The 26,390-nt window shown below is 36.0% G+C and overlaps 1 protein-coding gene and 1 non-coding gene across 2 annotated transcripts in view; one reads left to right on the top strand and one right to left on the bottom strand.

Moving 5' to 3' along the window:
• Positions 1 to 3,983: 3,983 nt before the first annotated feature.
• On the bottom strand, positions 3,984 to 4,056 carry Trnav-cac (transfer RNA valine (anticodon CAC)). The gene has a single exon. It is a non-coding gene; the product is annotated as a tRNA-Val (tRNA).
• Positions 4,057 to 8,737: 4,681 nt separating this feature from the next.
• The window catches only part of LOC136031016 (calcium/calmodulin-dependent protein kinase type 1-like), a 97,071-nt gene continuing 79,418 nt past the window's right edge, over positions 8,738 to 26,390 (top strand). The window contains exons 1-2 of the mRNA XM_065710188.1: positions 8,738 to 8,821; positions 18,643 to 18,769. Coding sequence (XP_065566260.1) covers positions 18,654 to 18,769 — 116 coding nt within the window. The 5' untranslated portion in view covers positions 8,738 to 8,821; positions 18,643 to 18,653. The remainder of the gene's footprint in view (positions 8,822 to 18,642; positions 18,770 to 26,390) is intronic.

Here is a 26,390-nt window from a genome sequence, read left to right as displayed (position 1 = left end):
ATCGTCGCATGCACTAGGGGCGTGCTTTTTTGGAATAATTCTAATATAGGCCCTTTTCCACTGTGACGGGAAAAAGCCAGAAGCAAAACACTCGTTAATGAGGCTGGGCAGTGGTAATGCTATGAAGGCTGCATATTCACGTAGCAGTTTGGCAGGTAATTCACCAGGGTATGAAGATGTATTCGGTTTGATCTTCCGTAATTCCGTGTAAACATCAAACTCACTGACTATTATGTTGTTCTCAGGCTCACATTTTTTAAGTATGGTGGACTTTTCATGAGCCGTAATAGTTGGATAGGTATTACAGATCTTGGTAAAGAATTCACTCACTTCTTCTGCACTGATTAAGGACCCACCATCATTGCTGATCTTTACACTGCTGTCAAAAGCTTGGCCGGCCACTTTTTTCACAGCGTTGTGCCACGTTTGGGGTCTGAAGTAAGTAATTGGGAGTGCATGGTTTCACGACCATACCGAGCTTTGGCTTTCTTTACCAAAGAGACTATTTGATTTCGCAATTTCTTGCCGTTGATTATATCACCACGGGAGTAGAGGCGAGACCTCTCTTTTATTAGTGATTTAATAGCTGGAGATATCCACAGTTTGTCATATTCACTAACAACAAATGATTTTGTTGTAAAGATCTTTAGGTATTGACTGTATAACGTGGCATTGAAATCGGATACCTTAGTTTCCAAGAGCCCGGTATTGTACACTTCGGGGAAGTCATATGTGCCAATCCATCGACCGTATTCACAGATGGCCGACTCCGTACAAGGACGAACAGTGACACGGGATAGTTTGGGCTTTGGTAAAGACTCTCTTGCTTTCCAAAAAATTGCGTTGTGGTCTGACATGCCAACGGGACCAAGAAAAAAGGGAGGGGAGTAAAAATCATCACAATTTGTGAGTATAAGGTCCAATATGCCCCCCAAAGAGTGGGTGGGTATGTGTACTATTTGTTTTAAAGACAAACAAGATGATAACCAACTCTTCTTGGTTTGGTTAAAGTCTCCTCTCTTGGATATTCCGACATTAACAATCTTTTGATTGGCAAAGACATTTAAAGATTGAAAGGAACACCACACCCTTTGAAGCTGTTTGCTGTCATACGTTTTAACTTGCTTTTTGCTAATTTTTACACACTTTTCTTTTTCTTAATTTGGCATCTGTTCCTATAAAAAAAACTGCATATAGAGATCTATTTTGTCCCTATTTTTTTTCAAAAGAAATTTATGGTTGTGAAAGTTTCAACTTAATTAATTCAAGCCATGAGGTCTTATTCCGACTGTCTTTAGTATGTAAAGCGGGATCGAAGAAGATATTTTGGTATGAAGGGGCTTAACGTTCTGAAGAATTGACAGCTATAGGCTTTTCCGTACAGTTTTAATCGCATGCTTCTGGTTATTTTTTTTGACAACCATGAACATCGCAAGTTACTTTTCATGGAAGGCAGGGCTGATTTTTCAAGTAGGCCTTTGACAGAAGTTTCCCTAGAGCAAGATATTTGTTACTCTGTGTAGCAGCCATCTACTAACATTAAATATGGACATCTTATCGAACGCTGTAAAATAAATCAAAACAAGTATGTATAATGAAGATTACTGTCAGGAATATTCACCGATAGCTTTCCCCTGTAAAAAAAAACAACTAGGCTTTCATATTTATATACTTTATGTAATACGATCACAAAGTTAAATCATTGCTTAAAAATTCTCTGCATTTGTGATGAAGAAAAAGGTTAATCTTTGTATGAATATTTTGAGCTGTTGATGCTTTAAATGTTTGTTAGTGTTTTGGCTGACTGTTTGCCAAGCAGAAAACAAAACTATGGTTTGTAATCTGCCTTCTTTTCTACAGCTTGGTTTGTCAACCTACCTCAAGAAAAAAACTTAAGAAAACCCTACCTCGAGATAAAAAAAAAATACCGACGCAATTGCACAAGGACGTTGCCTCCGTAGTGGACCTTGCTTAGTTGCCTCCGTAGTGCATCACGCTTGGACCTTGCGGTTGAGGTGCCCTCAAATGTTTGAAAATCATAATTTTTGGAAGAAACAGCACATTGCTGCTCCATTTTTCGAATGGAGAACTGGTTGACCTATATAGCGACTGGACTGAATCATTTTATGTGATTTGTTTTATATAGTAAGTAAACTAAGTATCTTTGGTAAAATTCTTGTTAGGGACTTCTTGCTATCTTGAAATGTAGTTGATTTCAGTAAACGAAACTTACAGTGATGAGTTCTAGGGAATTAAAGTGAGTCCTTTGAATCAAAATGGAATAGTTGTGGGCATCAAGTCATGGCTAATTGTAGAAAAAACCAGAAAAGGTCTAAAATATGTGTCTATCTGGGTAGGTATTGCTTAGCTACTATGTCTACCCTTTTCTGAGGGTATATCTACCCTTTTCATCAAGTTTAGTCTTACCCATCAGAAGTTACGAGCCTGAGAGAATTTGCCTTATTTTAGAAAGGAGGCGGAAACACCCTCTAAAACAATCACACTTAACGAAAATCACACCATCAGATTCAGCGTATCAGAGATCCCCACTGTAGAAGTTTTAAGCTCCTGTCTACAAAAATGTGGAATTTGTATTTTTTGCCAGAAGACAGATCAAGGATGCGTGTTTATTTGTTTTTTTGTTTTTCCGGGATGATCGTATCGACCCCAGTGGTCCTGGAATGTCTTGAGAGGAGGCTCATTCTAACGGAAATTAAAAGTTATAGTGTTCTTTTTAAGTGGTCAAAAAATTGGAGGGCACCTAGGCCCCAAGTCACGATCAAAATTTTGAGATAGCCATTCTGTTTAACTTAGTCGTAAACCTAATAGATATGTCTTTGGGAACACTCAATCCCCAACAGTCACTGGGGGAGGGATTGCTAGTTACAAACTTCGACCATTGTTTACAGATAGTAATGGTTATTGTGAAGTGTATAGACGTTTTCAGGGAGACTTTTTTGCGTTAGGTGAGGAGCGGGGGTTATGTAGGAGGATCTTTCCATGGAGGAATTTTTCATGAGGGAGGAGAATTTCCATGAAGGGGGCGCAGGATTTTCTAGCATTATTTAAAAAAAAACAATGATAAATTAAATAATTTTTTTCAACTGGAAGTAATGAGCAGCATTGAAACTTAAAACGAACATAAGATATTACGTATATAAGAGGGTTCGTCTCCTCCACAATACCTTGCTATTTACGCTAAAGTATTTTTAGTAATTTTAAATATTTATTCCACGGCCTTTGTGATTCAGGGGTCGTTCTTAAAGATTTGTGACAAAATTCAAGCTCTAGTGTAAAGACCGAGGTATTGACGAGGGGGCGAACCCCCTCATATACGGAATAAAAATACACAAATATAAAAATTTGTTACGTAAGTTAGTTCGTAAGGTACGTTTCTTTATTACTAACAAAAACGTTCTTAAAAAAAGAAAAAATAAAAAAATCTAGTTGCATTTTTAAGTAACCAAAAATTGGAGGGCAACTAGCCCTCCTCTAGACCCCCTTTTTTTATCAGAACTATGAGAAAGCCATTTAGCAAAAAAAAATAACATGCAAATTTTGTTTTATTTATTCATATGCGGTGAGCCAAAATCAAAACATGCATTAATTCAAAAACGTTCAGAAATTAAATAAAACTACAAGCTTTTTTTTTAACTGCAAGTAAGGAGCGGCATTTAAAACGAACCGAAATTATTCCGTATATGAAAGGGGCCGTCCCCTCCTCAACGCCTCGCTCTTTACGCTTTTTTTCATTGTTTTAAAAAGTAGAGTTGTGACAAAGAGTCAAACTTTAGCGTAAAGAGTGGGGCGTTGAGGAGGGGACAACCCCTTTCATACACGGAATAATTTCTGTTCGTTTTAAGTTTTAATGTCGCTCCTTACTTTCAGTTAAAAACTTGTTTTTTTATCTAATTACCAATCCAAGGTCAAGTCTGCTGCGCTACCCCATACTAGAGAGTCTTAGCCACCATGGTAACTAAAAATGTTCTCGCCCGGGTTCGAACCGGGGACTTTGTGCGTGTGAAGCACACGTGATAACCACTACACTACGAGAACTTAGTTTATTTACTAAAGTTTTTGCTCTTTGACTTCGGCTTTTGATCCAGTATTTACCGTTACTAAAGAGGGACTTGAACTTCAATTCCCCTTCTCCTACAACAGCTATTTAAGAAGAGTTTTATAGCCGCTGTTTTGTAGTAACTTAGAAATATTGCTGGCAGGAGCAATGAATTTTTCAAGCGTGATTCGGAATGTAAGCGAACCGAATATTCGTCTACGCGACGATACTTTCCCAAGGCGAAATTTGATTTCTGTTTGAAACTAGCTTTAGACTCTATTTTTGATGGTCTAACTGCCTAAAGAACTATCAGAAATATACCGTCTTTAAAAAATTAGGGAGGTAAGAAATGAATTTACTTATAATTAAATCGTTGCTGGCAGGGAAAAAAATCGTTGCTCCCGGGTCAAATTCTATTCTTGTTAGAACTAAACAATTAGCATGGAAATTTCATCTTCAAAAAAAAGGAAAATTCAGAAAACTGGAGAAATCGTCAACAAACTAATTCATGTATTCTGAGGGACAAGGAAATGTATTAATGCACAATATTGCTGGTAGAAGATTCCCCTTTGTGACCACATCACTTCCGTAGAATGAAGTAAAATGTAACTTCCGATCGGAATTCTATTCCTGATAGAACCTGACAGGACTCTTATGTCATAGGCTAACTCAACATTTACAATGAAAATGTCGTCTTGTTAAAATAATAGGAACCTGAACGATTGTCTTAGAGCCTGAAATCCTAGTGCCAGAGGCACCAGTTTCTGTGATAATTAAAAGTGCGACACATGCAATTTTTGTAATTTTCACTTGGGTAAAAAAAAAGGAATAAAAATAGTCGGTTGTAGTTGCTCTGAAGCATGCAGCTAATGGAGATAAAGGAAATATTTTCTAAACCAACTTGTTATTCTCTTTTCAGTGTTATACATCAAGTTCAAGTATTCTGAGCGAATTCAAAATTATTCCATTGTATGGCGTATGTCTCCTTTTTTCTTGACATAAAAAGGAGACACATGCCAGATCCCCATGTTACAGCTCCAAAAGATAATTCTCTTCGTTCATTCTGAATTGCAACAAGACCTGATAAAAAAGAGACATTCGCCACTTAGAGGCGTAAGTCTCTTTACCGTCGTAACCGTACGAACAGGACAATTCTGACTGCAGCATTGATTCCTCAGGCTGAGTTTATCCATGACACATACATAACTCATTTTTGACCAAAATGGCATATGTCGCATTTTTATTATAACCACCGAGTTATCCTCGGGCCAATGCAAAAGGCCCTGGGAGCATGAAAAGTGAACTGGTTTTTGCTGAATTAAACTTTTGTTTAACTCAACTGAAAAATAAAAGACTATGGGATATTTCTGACTCTTCATAGTTGCGTTTTTGATCACCAGACGAGGCATTGCAAATATGAATACCTATGACCTGTTGTTTGAATAAAAAAAAGTCTAAATTCGAAAAATATTTGTGAATTAAAAGCACCATTTTAAGACTAACTGCAAAAGAGGAAAAATCTGGCAAAATTTTTTAGAAAATTAGAAGCCTCACCTTATCTTGAAAATTGAGCACAGTAAAAGAATCAGCTTGCAATGCCTAGATGAACGTGACCAGTTTTATGATTATCTGTTAGGAATATTCTCTTGGGTCGGGGCATTTCTTGTTTAAATAGTCAATTTGGTTGTGTTATTGATTATCTCGCTATTGGTTTTGACATTAATGTTTTATCTCCTTTCATTTGGCCTAAGCCTGAATAGAGGTTCTGTGAGGCAACAGCTCCCTTCTTATTGCACAAAAATGTTTACTTTTTAAAGTAAATTGAGATTATGAGAGTGGAAAGTAAAATAGGCAAGAGGAAGCCTTGTGGACGGTTAAATTAATACGGGCACTGAAACTACAGTCACTAGTGAAAGTTGCTCCTAAGATTTTTATTTCGTTCACAATCGGGAAAGGGACTAGAGGCATATCTATATTCCGCTTCAGAGGGTTGAAACGAATTATCTTCGACTTGGCTATGTTAATGGTAAGATCATGACTTGAGCATTCGGTCTTTAGCTGATCAAATAACTGGTCTGAAAACTGCTTTGTTATGATAGTTTTTCGACCAGGTAAGCGAACAGTAGGGACAGATCATCTACAAACTTGTAACGGTCGTCGTGATAACTAACCAGGGAGTTTATTACAGCCAGGAAAATTATTCCAATTAATTTCGTGCCTTGTGGGGCCCCACGAGAAGTATATGACCCTGATGAATCCGAATCATTTTCGTGGAGTGCAAAGACTTTTTGTTTTTGGCCAGTTAAGATGTCAAGTACAAGGCCAACGGTGCGTCGTTTGGCCCCCATTTCCTGGAGATCCATGCCTGCAGTCAGGTGGCGGATTAGGTCAAAGGCCTTTCGGAAATCCACTGCGCAAATGTCGACGAAACAGCTACCCTTTTCAAGCCATTGGAGGACGCAGTCAAACATCCGTACTAGGTAGATTTTAGTACTACACTTGGGGAGTCCACCGTACTGGAATTTATCAATATGCCCATGAATTTGTTTCAGAAGAAACTTGAGTATAAAGGCCTCAGTTACTTTTGCCAAACAAGGTGTAAGTGAGATCGGGCGGAGATCGTCGCATGCACTAGGGGCGTGCTTTTTTGGAATAATTCTAATATAGGCCCTTTTCCACTGTGACGGGAAAAAGCCAGAAGCAAAACACTCGTTAATGAGGCTGGGCAGTGGTAATGCTATGAAGGCTGCATATTCACGTAGCAGTTTGGCAGGTAATTCACCAGGGTATGAAGATGTATTCGGTTTGATCTTCCGTAATTCCGTGTAAACATCAAACTCACTGACTATTATGTTGTTCTCAGGCTCACATTTTTTAAGTATGGTGGACTTTTCATGAGCCGTAATAGTTGGATAGGTATTACAGATCTTGGTAAAGAATTCACTCACTTCTTCTGCACTGATTAAGGACCCACCATCATTGCTGATCTTTACACTGCTGTCAAAAGCTTGGCCGGCCACTTTTTTCACAGCGTTGTGCCACGTTTGGGGTCTGAAGTAAGTAATTGGGAGTGCATGGTTTCACGACCATACCGAGCTTTGGCTTTCTTTACCAAAGAGACTATTTGATTTCGCAATTTCTTGCCGTTGATTATATCACCACGGGAGTAGAGGCGAGACCTCTCTTTTATTAGTGATTTAATAGCTGGAGATATCCACAGTTTGTCGTATTCACTAACAACAAATGATTTTGTTGTAAAGATCTTTAGGTATTGACTGTATAACGTGGCATTGAAATCGAATACCTTAGTTTCCAAGAGCCCGGTATTGTACACTTCGGGGAAGTCATATGTGCCAATCCATCGACCGTATTCACAGATGGCCGACTCCGTACAAGGACGAACAGTGACACGGGATAGTTTGGGCTTTGGTAAAGACTCTCTTGCTTTCCAAAAAATTGCGTTGTGGTCTGACATGCCAACGGGACCAAGAAAAAAGGGAGGGGAGTAAAAATCATCACAATTTGTGAGTATAAGGTCCAATATGCCCCCCAAAGAGTGGGTGGGTATGTGTACTATTTGTTTTAAAGACAAACAAGATGATAACCAACTCTTCTTGGTTTGGTTAAAGTCTCCTCTCTTGGATATTCCGACATTAACAATCTTTTGATTGGCAAAGACATTTAAAGATTGAAAGGAACACCACACCCTTTGAAGCTGTTTGCTGTCATACGTTTTAACTTGCTTTTTGCTAATTTTTACACACTTTTCTTTTTCTTAATTTGGCATCTGTTCCTATAAAAAAAACTGCATATAGAGATCTATTTTGTCCCTATTTTTTTTCAAAAGAAATTTATGGTTGTGAAAGTTTCAACTTAACTAATTCAAGCCATGAGGTCTTATTCCGACTGTCTTTAGTATGTAAAGCGGGATCGAAGAAGATATTTTGGTATGAAGGGGCTTAACGTTCTGAAGAATTGACAGCTATAGGCTTTTCCGTACAGTTTTAATCGCATGCTTCTGGTTATTTTTTTTGACAACCATGAACATCGCAAGTTACTTTTCATGGAAGGCAGGGCTGATTTTTCAAGTAGGCCTTTGACAGAAGTTTCCCTAGAGCAAGATATTTGTTACTCTGTGTAGCAGCCATCTACTAACATTAAATATGGACATCTTATCGAACGCTGTAAAATAAATCAAAACAAGTATGTATAATGAAGATTACTGTCAGGAATATTCACCGATAGCTTTCCCCTGTAAAAAAAAAACAACTAGGCTTTCATATTTATATACTTTATGTAATACGATCACAAAGTTAAATCATTGCTTAAAAATTCTCTGCATTTGTGATGAAGAAAAAGGTTAATCTTTGTATGAATATTTTGAGCTGTTGATGCTTTAAATGTTTGTTAGTGTTTTGGCTGACTGTTTGCCAAGCAGAAAACAAAACTATGGTTTGTAATCTGCCTTCTTTTCTACAGCTTGGTTTGTCAACCTACCTCAAGAAAAAAACTTAAGAAAACCCTACCTCGAGATAAAAAAAAAATACCGACGCAATTGCACAAGGACGTTGCCTCCGTAGTGGACCTTGCTTAGTTGCCTCCGTAGTGCATCACGCTTGGACCTTGCGGTTGAGGTGCCCTCAAATGTTTGAAAATCATAATTTTTGGAAGAAACAGCACATTGCTGCTCCATTTTTCGAATGGAGAACTGGTTGACCTATATAGCGACTGGACTGAATCATTTTATGTGATTTGTTTTATATAGTAAGTAAACTAAGTATCTTTGGTAAAATTCTTGTTAGGGACTTCTTGCTATCTTGAAATGTAGTTGATTTCAGTAAACGAAACTTACAGTGATGAGTTCTAGGGAATTAAAGTGAGTCCTTTGAATCAAAATGGAATAGTTGTGGGCATCAAGTCATGGCTAATTGTAGAAAAAACCAGAAAAGGTCTAAAATATGTGTCTATCTGGGTAGGTATTGCTTAGCTACTATGTCTACCCTTTTCTGATTTCAATAGAATAAAACATTTCACACATGGTTTGTCTATAGCCTACCTATCTGATTTCTGACAAAAAAAAAACTTTTGCTTATATCAAACCTTGTAAATTGGAATTAAGCAAAATTATGATATTCAAAATGCTTTTTTGGTAGCCTACCTCATTTGAGCAGAAGATCTATTTTGCAATGTTTTTCACTTTGTTATGCACAGATTGTAAATGATCATCACAGGTCAAGGAGTGGAGGTAGATGCTTCAAAATATCTTCCCAGGAGATCTCTTAAGGCCCATGATACATTCCTGAGAGTTTAATTCACCTAATTTGACTATAGGCATAGCCTAGTAAAGAATTTTACCAAGGTTAAAATAGGGCAAATACTGAGCAGTCCACATTTCTGACCTACAAATAAAGTGAATGTATCAATTAATGCTTTTTTTATGCTATTTCTGAATGTAGGCTAGTAGCCTAACCACTTTTGGGCACAAATTCAGTTTTAACCTAACCTTACCCAAATATATAGCCCCCATTATATTAGGGGGTTTTCTGCCATTCAAGCAAAAAACTGCTTGCTAACAATTTTTGAAACACTAGTGTTTCTTCCATCCAATTAAAAACTGTTTGCTAAAATAGTTAGAGGCTAACAAATGTGTTTTTGCTGTTCAAAACCTACCTGTTAGCTAAAATGTTAACAAACACTTGAATTGCAGAAAAATTCCTGGTAAAATTCTAGTTAATTGACTTCTTGCTATCTCAGAAAGGGTTTAAGTTAGGAAAATGAAACTTTCAGGAATAAATCTACAGACTAAAGTATGTCCTGGGAAGGTATTTTGAAGCAACTACCTCCACTCCTTCTCCCTCTAGAGGACCCTGACCTTTGATGACCTTTAAAATATGTGTGTTAAAAAAGTGAAATGGTTGCAAAATAGATCTTCTGCTTAATTGAAGTACAACAAAATTGTTTTCAGCTTCATAACTTTGCTCAATTCCATTTTATAAGGTTTTAAAGATATGCAAATACATTTCTTAAATTCTGAAAAAAAACAAAAAACATTGATATGGCTCAAAATTCTATTGAAATAACAGGAACTGCATTTTCAGAACTAAAGGTAACTAAAATTAAACTGGTAACTAAAAATTAAGGTAAAATATTGTTTTGTCAAAATTTCAATAGGTATAGACCTGTCATTTAGGCAAATTTCAGGGCCCTCTAGAGGGAGAAGGAGTGAAGGTGAGTACTTTAAAATACCTTCCTGGGACATACTTTAGCCTGTAGACTTATCTCTGAAAGTTTCATTTTCCTAACCTAAACCCTTTCCGAGATAGCAAGAAGTCAATTGACTAGAATTTTACCAAATTCCTATATTTCCCATTGGTTTTTTTATTCTCAATTTTGTTTCTGGTGATTATATTTACAGGTTAACCAATTTTAACAAGTTTCTTGAACAGAGGTATATAGACCATGTCTAAAATAAGTAAAAAAGCTATTATCTTTAATGGTCTATAAAAAGCTTAAAACTGAATTTGTTCTAAAAGTGATTTTTACTATTTGGAAAGAGCATAAAAAAAGGCATTGAGTTGTATGTTCACTTTATGTGGAGGTCAGAAATATGGACTGTGCAATATTAGCCATGAATAGTAGTCCTCCAGAAAGAGACATGCTAGAGCAACAAGAGAGACATTGCTATTAGATTGTTAATTTCTGCTCTTTTTCATGGTTTTGTTTACCAGCCCACTCCCTCCTCTTAATGGCCTTAGGCTATAAACAAATATAAAATAAAAGTTGTACCATTAGACTCCTTATTTTATGCTCTATATTAACATAGGCTAATGGTTGTTACTCAGGCAATACACCCCTCTCCCTGGTGAACATGTATATATTCTTAGTAATGTAGAGAGGGGGGAGGGGTGACAGAAACACTAGTGTTTAAAAAATAGGCCTTTCTTGAATAGGCCTATAAATGTTTCTTGGCTAGTTGGTTAAGGTGTAGGCTACTAGGTAACAGTCTGGGTAAATGCATACCAGATTCCATTGCAAATGTACTGTGCAAACAATGAACAAGCAGCAAGAAGAAGAGAGGTATGCTATTGAAAACTATTGCATTATTTTTCCCCTATTTTTCTCATCTATAGTTGGTCTAAATAAAGCCAGTCTGAGAATAAAAAATAATAATTGTATTAAGAAGGGCAGTGAGCAGTATATTTAAAATCAGCATTAATCAGGTGGTATAATCATCTATTAGCTAATAGAATTGTGTAAAAATCAATAAACTTAACTCAGATTCTCTATTCAGTCCCCATTCTAAATATGATAGCTGCTGCTATCACAGTGTTGTCCAAGTCCCTAATAGGACCAGATATAACCCTTGATATACAGACACTTACTGATTTGCTTGTCTTTTTCTCAAATTTGCTTTATTTGGCATTATAAACAAACTATTGAGGAGAAATAAACACAAAATATAGTGGTGAAAACAGTAAAAAGAGTAAACTTTTTTAAATTATCATGGGCTATATTTGCCTCCATTGAAGCGGGGGGGGGGGGCTGTGATGCAGTAATTATTATATTCAGAAAGAGCATTGAATAGAGAACCTGATTGTATTTTTCCTTTTTCCTATTTGATTTTGTTCTATCATTAATCATAACTGGCTAATTAATAAGTTAAGTTTGGATGAATGAAACTTTCAGGAATAGACATATAGCCAAAATTAGGGGGTACTCTTGATGCAAGGCTGGGTATAACTCTAGATAGGGAAATTTTGTCATTTTGGAAAGAGGGAATAAAACTTTCAGGAATGGATCCAGGATCTAAATTACTACTACTACTACTACTACTAATAACTCACTGCAGCACCAAGCCGCCTGAGGCCAACACAGCTACGCACGCTCCTCCTCCAACCTAATCTATTTAAAGCCTCCCTCTTTACACCCTCCCAGGAAGTTCCCATTTCCTTTAAATCCTTATTTATGACATCCTCCCAACCCAGACAAGGACGACCTGCTTTCCGTGTAGCCCCAGACGGTTGGCCAAAAAGGACAATCTTCGGTAATCTGTCATCCTTCATCCGTAGAACGTGGCCTAGCCATCTCAACCTTTCTTTCATTATAGCCCCAGAAAGCGGGATTGAACCACACTTTTTGTACAACCTACTGTTTGAAATACGGTCAGTCAGCCGGGTACCCAGAACAATCCGTAGGCAATTTCTCTGGAAAACATCTAGTAAATTTTCATCTGCTTTTCGGAGTGTCCATGCTTCAGAGCCATTTACCTTAAATTGCAGCTTGGAGCAATCTAAGGATTTTTCCTTGTAGAAACTTCTGAGTTGACAATACATGACATATAGTTGAATATGTACACTTGACTAGTGGTTTGATGTTGCTGATTTGAGTGCTTCCTATTATACTTCCATTATTTTGTTGACCATTTGCTGTCATGATGGTTCTTAAAGCTGTTTGTGGTTTGGGCAGCAATAGTATTTGGTAGCAATATGTTCCAGAGGTTGGCAACACGGTTGGTCAGAAAATAGGTGCATTGCCACTTTGAGGAGTAATGCCTGGATAACTGTAAGTTATGTTCCCTTGTGCAAGAGTCCTGAGACACCAGAGGAAGAAGATCAGGAAGTGCCTTTGAATTAATAAGTTTATGAACCAGAATGGCCTGTCTTCTTCTATAAACCAGAGTTGGGAGTTTCAGCTTGCATAGCCTTGTAGGGTAAGGGAGTTCATACAGTCCACTCACCATCTTAGTGGTTCTTCTCTGGACATCTTCAAGAATTTTAACATCTTTTTTGAAAAAGGGGAATGCAAGGACCATACCTGTCTCCAGCTTTGGCCAAACAAGTCCTTTGAACAAAAGGTTCAGAAGTTTAGAAGAACAGGAGGAAATTGTTCTTTTTATGAGCCCTAGTTATGAGCTAGCTGATGCTACTGCCTTCTTTGCAGAATTTAAATATATATATCTTTGCAGAATTTTAATTCTTTTCTAAATTTAAGATGCTCATCAATTATTACTCCTAGGTCATGTTCTTCCAACACTGTTGAAAGGGAATGACCATAAAGAGAGTAAGTTGTATTGATATTCTTGTGTCCAAAGTGTAGAACATGGTAAGAACAACAAAAATGTTCAAAGGCCTCAAACAAATACCACACAAAGATCATTTATATCACTTGAAGCTTCCTACTCTCAAATACTAGAGGAAAGTGGGTTGACATGATTATAGCTCACAAAATTATTTCCTGAAACATTGTCTCTGCTCTTATCCCCCCCCTAAACATTCTTTGACAAGAGGGCATTCCAAGAAGTGCTCCTCAATCCAAGAAAGAAGCCATTTCTTCAGCAAGCACGTAACAAACTTGTGGAATCAACTCTCTGAATATATAGTGGTGGCTGATTTGACAGGTTTATTCAAGCAAAATCTTGACAAAGAATGGCTACAACAAGTGCTCCTATACAACTGGGAAGCTGTTGAGTCATCAACCCATATATAGCAAGCAACCACATCAAACAACCTACAGAAGTGATAACAGAGCATTATAAGGATAGAAAATCCTTAGATTTACTCCAAGCTGCAATTAAATGAATTTGAATAGTTAAAATGAATTTGGAAGCAAACTTGCTTTTTTTTTAATTAAAATGAATTCCTATATGACTTTAAATTTTACTCAAATTATTGGGACTGCATTTTAAAAACCTAAACTCACAGAAAATTAGACTGAAGCCAAAATTGAAGGAACTTTTTTGGGAAGAAAAAAGTTAAAACCAGCATAGATCTGTCTTTTATACACCCTTCTAAGTATTAGAAGTAGTAAATGAGCAGAGGTAGGAACTAGAAAAATACTTAGTTAGAATATAATTTATCTTTGGATTTATTCCCAGAAGTTTTAGTATATAACTTAATTGCTTTCCAAGGTATTGGAAAGCCCCTCATCTAGTGTAACCTTGGCATAAGATTACTTTTCTGAGCCAAACTTCATAATGGTGAAGGATTGCGGAAAGGATGGTAAACAATGAAACATCTGCCTTTAATATCTTCCTAGGGTATAATTTAGACTCTGAATTTACTTTTGAAAGTTTTCATGCTCCTCCCTCAACTATTTTTCAAGATAAACAAAATCCTCTCTTCTAGAATTTTACCTTAATTTGAATTACAGAGTAAAAATAAGGCCTGGGGTTCAGGTCCAATCAATATCAGTCTCTAAGCTAAAAGGATCGCATTATTTGCTGGGGAGGAGGAGGGTGTTTGGGGGCTGAGAATTGGGCAAAAAATGTTTTCACTTCACCAGTTAGAAACTTTCAACTGGGAGTCTTTGGGCCAAGAGGAATCAAATATAAACTAGTTGATTGGCAACATGGTGCCTGGAATGAAAAATGGGTCCTTAAAAAGGGCAAACATTTTTTTCTTTCTAGATTGAAACTTATATCCTTGAGTCTTCAGGGTATGGGGATCCAAACGCAAAAAAAAACAAAAAACATGGGGCCCAGTAAAGGACAAAAAAGCTTATTCTGAAGAGCTTAAAGCTTAAAACAAAACAAAAAAATGGCTAAGGGAATGGTAAAAAGTTTGTTTGTTGGCGAAGGCCACTCGAAATGCCTAATGGGCTAAAAAAAAATTCTGGTTGCCTTGAAACATATTTTCTTGTGATGTAGAAATCCCAACACTAAAAAAAATAAATAAATAAATGAACAACAAATTTTGTTCATCACATGAAGGGCCAAATTTTTTATTTAGTTGGGACCTTGGGGCCCTTGAAATTGGCAACCAAAAACAGTCCAGGTGACCATTCAGAAGAAACAACCAAAAATGGTCGTTTCTTCCAATTGGCTTCAGACTTTTAAGAATCAATGCCTGGGTTAAGGAACCAAACATATTGTTTAAAGGGAGGGGTGCCTAGAAATGGGCCAAAAAGTGCATTGTTCTTGACCAGTTTGAAATTTACTGCCATAAGTTCCTAAGCCAAGGGGGACTTATTATAAAAAAAAGATGGAGGAGCAGTCCTGCACAACAAAAATTGAGAACAAAATTGGTTCACCCCAGAACAGGGCCAAAAACATTTTTTATCTTAACTTGAAACTAATGCCAATAAGTTCCTATACTAAGGTAGTCTTCAGACACAAAAACAATTTAGTTTGAGATCACAGCCGCCCAAAAACTGGCAGTAGAATTTAATTTTTTCAGTTGGCTTGATACTTGACAAACAAAAACTGCATCAAATAATAATAGGGATGTTACTGCCCTAAATCCTCTAAAGAGGATTTATACAAAATTTTTGTATTTTTAATGTTATAACAATAGGAGACTGTTTAAATATACTTTTTTTTTTTTTCAGAAATATTGTAACTTCTAGGAATTCCATCACTGTTTTTAACTATCAATTCGCTTTCATTGGTCAAATATGCAGTAAATTTTTATTCATACTCTCTTCTTTTTAAATGCACTTCTTTTAAATGTGTAGAATATCAATTGATAAATTATCTATTAATTCACCAATTCCAAATAATGTTTCAATAAATTAAACAGATTGCTTTGAAAATTTGTTTGAAGTTTTTTTTTTAACCAATTTAAACACTAAAATTCGTTATAGAGTTTTATTTGGGAATCATATCCAATATTTTGCAATATCCATTATTTTGCATGAAAATAGAATCAAATAGTAAAGTTTTGATATTTGTTTTTTAAATAGTGTGCAGTCATAAATGTATCAATCTAACAAGAAACATCTTTTCTTCCCTGTAACCTTGGTTATTACCATAATTTTCTTTTTTTTTTGTGTTGACATGCTGACACACTGTCTAAGATATATATGGCTTTCAGTAAAGCACAAATGATGCTCTGGCCTTTAGAGTTTTTTTTTTTTTTTGGGGGGGGGGGTAGTATTATTATTATTTTCAAAATATATATTTGTTTTAAATTCAGGTTGATTATTCATTCCAATTTTAGTTTTTTTTAGAATTAAGTAAAAAAAAACAAGTTTTTTTAACTGAAAGTAAGGAGCAACATTAAAACTTAAAATGAACAGAAATTACTTCGTATACGAAAGGGGCTGCTTCCCCATCATCGTCCCGCTCTTTACGCTAAAGTTTGACTCTTTCTCTCTACTCTACTTTTTAAAACAGTAAAAAACTTTAGCGTAAAGAACGCGACGTTGGTGAGTAAGAAGCCCCTTTCATATACAAAGTAATTTCTGTTCGTTTTAAGTTTTAATGTCGCTCCCTACTTTCAGTTAAAAAAAAACTTGTTTTTTTTATATTTAATTTCTGAACGTTTTTGAATCAATGCATGTTTTGATTTTGGCTCTCCGCAGAGGAATAATTAAAACGAAATTTGCATATTTTTTTTTTTTTTTGGCTAAGTGGCTTTCTCATAGTTGAATGATTTTGAGAAAAAAATAGTGGGGGAGGAAGCCTAGTTGCCCTCCGATTTTTTGGTTACTTAAAAAGGCAACTAGAGCTTTTGATTTTTTACGAATGTTTTTATTAGTAAAAGATATGCATAACTTATAAATTAGCTTATGTAACGAACTTTTGTATTCTCATGTTTTTATTACATATATGAGGGGCTCACCTCCTCCTCAGTACCTCGCTCTTTGCACTAAAGCTTAAATTTTGTCCCAATTCATTAAGAATGACCCCTGAATCACAAAAGCCATAGAATAAATAGTTGAAATTACTAAAAATACTTTAGCGTAAAAAGCAAAGTATTAGGAGGAGGCAAGCCCCTCATATGCGTAATAATTTCTGTTCGTTTTAAGTTTTAATGCTGCTCTTTACTTCCAGTTGAAAACTTTTTCCTAATTATTTGTTTTTTTTTAAATAATGCTAGAAAATCCTGCGCTCCCTTCATGGAAATTTTCTTCCCCCATGACAATTTCCTCGATGGAAAGTTCCCCCAACATATCCCCCTCTCCTTAACCCCTCCCCCAACCAAAAAATCCCCCTGAAAACGTCTGTACACTTCCCGACAACCATTACTATGTGCAAGCACTGGTCAAAGTTTGTAACTTTTAGCCCCTCCCATGGGGACTGTGGGGGAGTAAGTGGTCCCCAAAGACATCCCCAAAGACATAGTTACAAGGTTTTTCGACTACGCTGAATAAAATGGCTATCTCAGAATTTTGATCCGTTGACTTTGGGAAAATAATTAGCGTGGGAGGGAGCCTAGGTGCCCTCCAACTTTTTGGTCACTTAAAAAGGGCACTAGAACTTTTCATTTCCGTTAGAATAAGCCCTCTCGCAACATTCTAGGACCACTGAATCGATACGATCACCCCTGAAAAAAAAAAGAAAAACATCTTTCATAAAGCTTCTCAGTAAAAAAGGCATCAGTTCTTGTATTTGATCTTACGAATTATACACTTCGTATATAGGATCTTGGGCATGCTGGATATTACTTTTTAATTTTCAACCAGTCCCCCTTTTTTTGGTGATGTCTTTCTTCTTTTTTTAGGGGGGGTTATGCCAATGTTCTTATACCTATAAACATATGGTAGATAACTTTATTTTATGTATTTGAATCATTATGTAAGCCAATTTCTCTTAACATATGCATATATACCATTGTAAAAGCTATGTTTTTTTTAGTTTTGGCTACTATTATTATGGGTTGCTCTTTGCTTAGAGTCTGTTACCATCAAATGTTTGATATATGGCTGTAAGTTAGCATTATTGATTTGTCTTTGCCTTTAGTATACAATAAAAATAAAATTGAACAAATCATACACAGTATTGAGCCCCATTCTTTAAATGCTGTTTATTCACTTCCCGTTTGGCCAGTTTTGATTGGCTTAATTTTGTTTCTTGTGTTATCCTTTTCAGTTTAGCATAAATTTTTATCTTTATAACTAATAAAAAGGTAATTTTTTTCTAAAATTAGTAAAAGTAAATTTTTTTCTTCTGTCATCACAAGAACAAAGCATGCGCTATGTTTCAATTCGTTTTTCAGTTTTTCAGTTTAGCATAAATTTTTATCTTTATAACTAATAAAAAGGTCGAATTGGGTAGCCTATATATAATTGTGATGTTAATTTAACCTTATTTATTTACTCTTTTTTTCTGACAGGTTTTATTTTTAAACAATACATCCACAACTTATATACCTTGTTTCCTTCTTATGCAATGACTTATAAAAAGCACAAGAATTTTTCACATTCTTGAAATTGTCTGTGGAAGAGCTATTGTGGTTGGCATTAACTATCCAAGGTCTAGTAGATCATTTTCTTTAGGGTGTTCATCATTGCTTTAAAGAAGAAGCAGAATTTTTCTGGTGTAACTGTTTATGTTTCTCTCCTTTCCATGTAGCTTTGACGATAATGCCACTTTTTGGGCGAAGTAAGGAAAAAGATACGTCTAAGAAATCTGTTAAGAAAGATGAGCCAAGTAAACCATGCGTTTACTTGGTAATTTTTTCTGGTGTAACTGTTTATGTTTCTCTTCTTTCCATGTAGCTTTGACGATAATGCCACTTTTTGGGCGAAGTAAGGAAAAAGATACGTCTAGGAAATCTGTTAAGAAAAATGAGCCAAGTAAACCATGCGTTTACTTGGTAATTTTTTCTGGTGTAAGTGTTTATGTTTCTCTTCTTTCCATGTAGCTTTGACGATAATGCCACTTTTTGGGCGAAGTAAGGAAAAAGATACGTCTAGGAAATCTGTTAAGAAAGATGAGCCAAGTAAACCATGCGTCAGTGAAAAATTTCAGTTAAAGGACTTATTGGGAACGTAAGGATTTTATTCTGTATTTTTAATATCTCTTGCTTTTTCCGATATTTTGTGGAAGGTAACCATAACAAATAGGGTAGGATGGGGAGTGAGTATTCCCCAGCATGTTGACCCTATGTGACTTTATATTGCAATGAGTACTATTGAAATCAAAGATTTCAGAAAATAGGAATAAAAAGAATGTGAATAAAAATGAAAAATAAGACAAAAACTTGGGAATTAAAAACAAATCTCAAATGGATAGCAAGCCAAGGCCCTATAGCACCATGCTATGGATAAATGGTTCATCAGCAATTTCTTTGAATAAATATATTTATGACTTTCAGATTAATTTTTCTGTTTTAAAAGAATCACTATTTCCACGACTGTTTCTTTTCCTTCCATAGCATCAAACGAAGAAAAAACTGATACCTAAGTAAATAAGACTTTTAAATCGTCAATTCTTAATTTTTAAAGCAATCAGTATTATTGGAGCAAATATTTTGAATTGGGAGTCAATAAATGACTTGCTGGTTGGAGTTCTATACATTTGAAAGGAAATAAATATTTTGTGCAAATTCCAAATTGATTAATTTATAATTAATTAATTATAATGATTAATTGATAATGATTAATTTCAAATTGATAATTTAAATTTATATGCAAAAATTAGTGAATATTTGGGCAATGTTTAGTTTTTCAATGTTATAAAAAACTAAATGAGTAATATATATGTTCTGAGAATTCCAGGGTAGATGATTTTTGGCATTTTCAATTAGATGGACCGAGAGCCCTTTTGGTTTCTGGTTGTCTATGAAGCTCAATGTTTCCTGACTGCACAATTTTGAACATAGCTCTTAATTCCAACCAGTTGTGGCTGGGATTTGGCACTCTGCCCCCTTTTAGCATAAGGGTCGATGATAAAAAGTTTAGATGCCCCTATTTCTCTTTTGTATATTTTAGCTGTTTGACAACATCAGATTTAAGGGTCTGTGGTTGATCCCAATGAGAATCTCTAATCTTCTCATCTTTACTTGCAACTGTACTGCTGTGGCCATATGTAGATAAAATTCTCTTTCATACCTAAAGTCCCTCCTTTCTTCTTAAGTTTCGCAACTTTTCATATAAGATAAGATTTATTCATCATGAAGTACAAATACAATATTCCATTTTACTATTCCCTCAAAGGCTCTTTTGTATGTAAAAAAGGGGAAAGAAAAACGAATCGCTTACTCAGAAAAAAAAAATATCACTTGCTCACAGAGAGTAGAGCAAAAAGGAGAAGAAAAGAAAATATAGATAAAATAAAATAAAAGATGTAGACCACAAAACTAAATTGACTACATTAATGAATAGTTTAAATAGCTACCAATTGCTACTTCTATCTCTTTTGATGTCCTCTTTCCCTTTGTTCTTAATTCCTTCAGCCCTTTCTTTTTTCCATTCTTAAAATATCCTCCCTCGCAGACATAAAGATAATGAATTTCCTGAAAATTGGTCAAGTTGCCATGATTATTAGTGTGGTTGTTCATTACCTGGATGTTGTTTTCGTAAATATGAAAATAGATGAACTCTGAAATTAATGCAGTTTTTTTTCTGTACAGTACCATTGTATTTTTTTCAATTTGGTTCAAGTGTTCATTTTTAACGGTATTTATGTTTTCCATTTATGAATAATTGTTAATAGTAACATCTGTAATGGTATTAATTACTATAAAAGGACATAATCTCATCTGATATATCTTTCCTGAAAGTTGAAACAAAGTTTCAACATTCTCATTGGAAACTGTAATTAATTCATGTTTAATTCAACTTCAATACGAATTAACTGCAAACCTCGAACGATTTATTAGCTAATGCCTCTCTTCCTCGTGCGCCTTTTCCCTTTAAAAATTCCACCAATATCCCTACACAAGAGCTCATGCTCGTTATACTCGTTAAACCGGTCATTTATCTTCGTCTTTACCAATTTGATGGTAATTCGTTAAAGAAGATTGTTAAGCTTTTTTAAAAAAAAAATCGATACTAAATTTCTTTCGACGTTAATCTTTGGCCCTTCCAGTTATCAATCCACTCCCACTCTTCTGGAACGATGTAATAAATGAATCCAAAGCAAAGGCTGCTTGCTGCTCACAAATGCTGCTGGGTACAATTAAACCAGACCTGAAACTAAATAGAGAAAGTATTCAGTGGGTTGACAAGTTCCACTACCTTGGTAATCTGCTCACCAGCAACAACAACTACTCGAAAGATATAAAACAGCAGCTCGGCCTTGTGAGTTCTAGTCCCAAAATCCTTGTATCCTTATGGCGTAGCTAAGAATCTATCCCTATGTCTTGATTCATGACGTTTTGTTACTTTGATCACCCATTGTAATCTACTCTTGTGAAACTCGGACGCTGAAAGTGGGTGACTATTGTCTACCCACAGCATTTGAAACTAAATGCCTCCTCCAAATCTCTAGGACCACCTAACTGGATAGAATCTCAAGTGTCGAACTCCTTGACTGCCTTAAAATCCAACAAATAATCCCTACCTCCAGCGACCTCGACGGATCAGTCACGTTCAACGGGTGAGTCAGCCCAGTCTCCCGAATATAATCTTTGAAAGCCAAATTTATGGTTCTCGCCCTTTTGGCCTTCCTCAAAAAGGTGGAAAGATACCTTAGCGCCTCACCCCTCTTGAACCTGCTCTGTCTAGCAGAAGACCGCAAGGGACACAGTTGGCATATCCACACCATCACGAAGAAAAAAGCACCAATACGATTTTTAAGGACGGACAGGATTTAAGTCAAGTAAGTTAAGAGGAACGAGAAATTTAATTTCTATCTAATACTTTTAACTTTTTATTGTATCCTGAACATGCTCAAAGGCATTAAACCTCGGATACTATTATGACATCCGATAGTTCCTAGTTGTACAGAATAGAGATAAGTGTTTTGAATCCCTTTGGTGTTGTTTGGATACAGCCTACATTATTTCCTCATTAGAAATAGAGAGAGAGAGAGAGAGGGAGAGCTATTAGTTTCCCCTAATTCCTTGTAGACAATTAATGTAACCTGTAATATAATTCTGTATAAGAGGTAATCAATAGGAGAAGGTTGATCTATTTGCTGAAAGACAATGAAAGTTGTGTTAAAGCTCGCTTTAGCAATGGAAATTAAGGGTTTAAGATGTAAATCAAGCAATAATTTCGACTGGACATTTTTCAAATTTAATCTAGCCTGTATTTCATTTCCTAAGGTGACTTAAAACACTATTTTCACTATTTTGAATGCTCAAGCTGGCCTTAAACAGTTTTTTCCTGAAAGATGTATACCAGTAAATTCTTGGCTAGATGGGGTAAAACACAAATCAAAATTGCGAAGGAGGGGGAACGCTAAAAGCCATAGTTTCCATTTGTTTCCTTGATTTTGTAGGGGAGAATACTGCCATTGACAGAAAAAGATGTGCGTGTAACTGAACCCCAAGCCTCGTGGCTTGCAACTCAACCCCATTTGACTGAATCCTTGTTCAGTTGAACCCTCCTTCAACTGTACTTATTGCTGCAACCATGACCTGCAATTGTTCGGACCCTGGACATGAAAAATTTCGCTTATTTTCAAATATATAGGATAGGCGCATAAATTAATATTTTTAAGAGGGGGATTAGGGTTGAATAGGGTTGATTTGAATGGGGTATGCAAACAGGTTTAATTAAACGGGTTTAGTTAAATGAGGGTTAAATTGCGTGGAAGTTGAGTGGATTGAGGGTTTAAATAAATGGTGGTTTAGATGCACGAGGGTTGAATTAAACGGTGGTTGAGTTGAATGTGGTTGAGTTGCACGGATATTGAATTTAGTGAGGGTTGGGATGCATGATGGTTCAGTTTGAATAGGATTGGAGTGCAGAATCAGATGCACGATGCACGAAAGGGGGGTTCAGATGCACGAGCGTTCAGCTACACGAGGGTTCAGTTGCAATGGAACCACAGAAAACAAAATACTTTGTATATCTTTAGTTTGAAATTTCAATTGAAATGGCAAATTTTGCTTAATTTTTTTTTTTGTGTATGTAACATTCCTCTTAACGTGAACTAAGGGAATAATTTAACACAGAAGACAACTCTTGAGACAAACACTTGTTTTGTGGATGAAGTTGTACAAAAATTAAATAAAAAAAAAAAAGTTTTTCAACTGAAAGTAAGGAGCAACATTAAAACTTAAAATGAACAGAAACTGGACCTACGTTGCCTAAGCAACGTAAAGTGTTGCGGCAACCTTTGTCCGGCTTTGCCAAATAAAGTGTTGCGAGAACAACACTTTTGTTTTGTTTCTTTGCTATCGGTTAAAAGCCGAAGTTGTCAGCCTATCGAAGCTTTTAAAACGTTATATTCAAAGAAGAACGCGATCAGTAATCACATGATCAAAGGCTATTCCTCAGCGTTGAAAAAACAACAATAATAAAAGAATATGGAAAGAAGGGACTAAATTGACTGCAGCCAGTTGAACTTTATCTTTTTCAATCGTAGACATCGTGACGGATCAAGACTTGGAACAATATCTTATATAATCTAGTTGGTATTATAAAGCTATCCGTAACTTTTCAGGATCAAAATACCATAGATGACACTCTATTAATTATTACGAAACTGCCTCGTTGTTTTACGTTATCGTTTGTACCCGTTGCGTAAACACTTAATTCTAGGTTACAGTGAGTATGGGTAGGCTACACCAACTAGCAAAAGCTACAAACCCCTCTTCACTAAAGATGATTCTAGCCTAACAGACGATTATTACTTACAAGTCCCCTACATGTCTTACCACTGGAACCAACTCGGTCTTACCATCAACTAAAATGGAAACAAATAATAGGTACACCAAATAGCAAAATTTGCAAACCCTTCACTGCTCAAGATGATTATGAGCTAACAGCCGACCTTTTCTTACAAGTCCCCTACATGTCTAACAATTAGTATCGGCTTATTTTTGGTTTCAGTGTGTACCCTACTACTGAAGTTGTCAACCCCTTGAAACTTTCAAACTAGTATATCTCATGAAGGAATTTTTTACCAAAAAAAGGATGACATATACTTTGATCAGCTCATCAAGAGCTATCGATTGCCGTCGAAAAAAAATTCTATCTGTCTTAGTTCAAAAGTTGATATTTTTTTTTGCCGTAGGCAAACTTTCTAACGTCACCAGTTAGAAAGGAGCAAAGGATAAGCTCCAATTTCTTTAGCAATGACAGAACTTTTAAAGTTTAAGAGGTACATCTGATAACATTTCTCTACCTCAATCCGAAGTCCGAAAAAAACAAATGATAAACCCAGCCAAAATCATGACAGCACTTTCGGACCGGTGGGAAAATGCCGCTTTTTTGCTTCTGTAAATTTTTCTATTTATCACTCAAAGAAGATATATTGGCTGTAGGGCCGGGTAACTGCCGCATATATTTAACACTTATAGAATTTAGTCCATCTTCAATTTGAAATTGGTGTCTGCCTGCTTTCCTGCTAGAACGGAGGTTTCCACTCGAAAGCAGAAACATGGTTTGATGAAATGAAAGCTTGGCTGCACAATTTCAGATACTCCTCTCTGACATAGGCTACATAACTCCACTTCACTTCGCACACCATAGGCTCTGGCTCGCGGACAAGAAAAAACCATCCTTTTTGGCCCCAGGCAAGAGTTCTGCGGAGCTTTCCAAAATGTAATGCCATACCAGTTTCCAGGAATAAGCCGACATCGGCGGCATAGGAAAAAAAAGAGAAGAAAACGGCACAAAACCAAAGTGTTGCTCTCGCAACACAATTATTACGTATATGATGGGGATTGCCCCTCCTCAACACCTCGCTCTTTAAGCTAAATTTTTTAGTACTTGTAAAAAAGCTTCCAATTGTTCTAATTAAACGATCCTTGTATTTCCTGAGTCGTTCTTAAAGAATTGGGACGAAATTCGGACTTCAGCGTAAAGAGCGAGGCGTTAAGGAGGGGATAATCCGTTTCATACCCGTAATAATTTCTGTTCGTTTCAAGTTCTAATGTTGCTCCTTACTTTCAGTTGAAAAACTTGTTTTTTTTTTAAATTTGAATTCCGATCGTTTTAAATAATGCCGGGAAATCTAGCACCGCCTCCATGGAGAAATCCCCCTCCCCACGGAAATATCCTCCAGACCATTCAATCCCGGTGAAAATTTACTCCAAGCAATTACCCTTAACAACTTCACGCATAAAATTGAGACGCAAAAGAGAAAGCAAGACATTTAAAAAGAATTTTGTATATGAATTCTGGCGAATTTCCCCAGTATATAATTTCACTTGACAAGTTCACCCCCTGGAAACTTCCCTCCTCGTAGAAAATTCCCCCTTGGAAAAAACTCAGAAAAAAATTTGCCCCCCCCCTACCCGAAATTGTATACATACTTTACAATAACAAATACTATGTGTAAAAAGGGCGAATTTTATGATTTAAATACCTCTCCCCTGGGGCTGTGGGTGGTCATTTTATATCCAAAGGCATAGTTATTGGGCCTTGCATCTTTAATGAGCGAAGTGGCTATTTCAAAATTTTGATCAGACAACTTTGGGAAAAAAGGGGCAAGGGAGGGGGCCAGGATGCCCTCCAATCTTTTGGTTACTTAAAAAGGGCATTAGAACTGTTAATTTCAGTTAGATTGAGCCCTCTACCAATATTCTAGAACAACTGGGCCGATACGATCACCCCTGGGAAAAACAAGCAATTAAACTTGCATCCGTGATCTTTCTTCTGGCAAAAAATTAAAAATTCCACATTTTTACATATAGGAACTTGAGACCACTACAGTAGGGTTTTCTGATGCGCTTAATCTGATGGTGTGATTTTCATTAAGATTGTAATACTTTTAGAGGATGTTTTCCCCTTTTATCGGAAATCAGGCAAATTTTCTCAGACTCTTAGCCCTTAATCGGTAAGACTAAACTTAATGAAACTTATATATTTAAAATCGGCATATTAAGCAGATTCTTTTGAGATATCTGTGGGTATCAAAATTCTGTCTTTTTTTTTATTTTCGGTTACTATTGAGCTGGGTCACTCCCTATTTACAGTTGTTTACCACGAACTGTTTGACTACGCTTTTCTGTCGTAAATTTCCGTTTTCTGGATGTTGTTAAAAAAAGGGGAACTTTAGAAGAGGAACAAACTTTAAAGCCTCTTCCCTACTGATCATATCTAAGACAAAACATGCATTTTATCCAATTTAATGATCAAGATAAACCCAAATGTGTAAGTATAAACTTTGATGAAGTAGTTTATTAATCAACAGATTTTTATAAGCACAAAAATACTTCGAAAATACCTTACTTGAAATTTCAGTCGAAAAAGGTACTTTTAGTTCTAGAAATCCATAATTTTAATTGAAGAACAAGTGAAATCTACAAACCCTTTATCAGGGGTGCCATTTGGGCGGGAGGATAATTGTTCCATCATTGTTTTGCTCCCTCTAAATTTTGAAAAAAAAAATCTTTTTTGGCATTTTCACTAAAAAATCAGAAAAATATGGTCAGTGCCACCATGTAGAGTTGTCCCTGATTATCCCCATTTTCTTCGTAATTATCACTGGCCATATAGTTGGCATTATCAGTTTCTTATGAATAAATGCAACTGTTGCCCATGGGGTTCT

Source organism: Artemia franciscana, chromosome 9, assembly GCF_032884065.1.
Source record: "Artemia franciscana chromosome 9, ASM3288406v1, whole genome shotgun sequence".
NCBI classification, from domain to species: Eukaryota; Metazoa; Arthropoda; class Branchiopoda; order Anostraca; family Artemiidae; genus Artemia; species Artemia franciscana.
The sequence above is the reverse complement of the archived record's forward strand: the minus strand, read 5'-3'. Positions and strand labels throughout refer to the sequence as shown.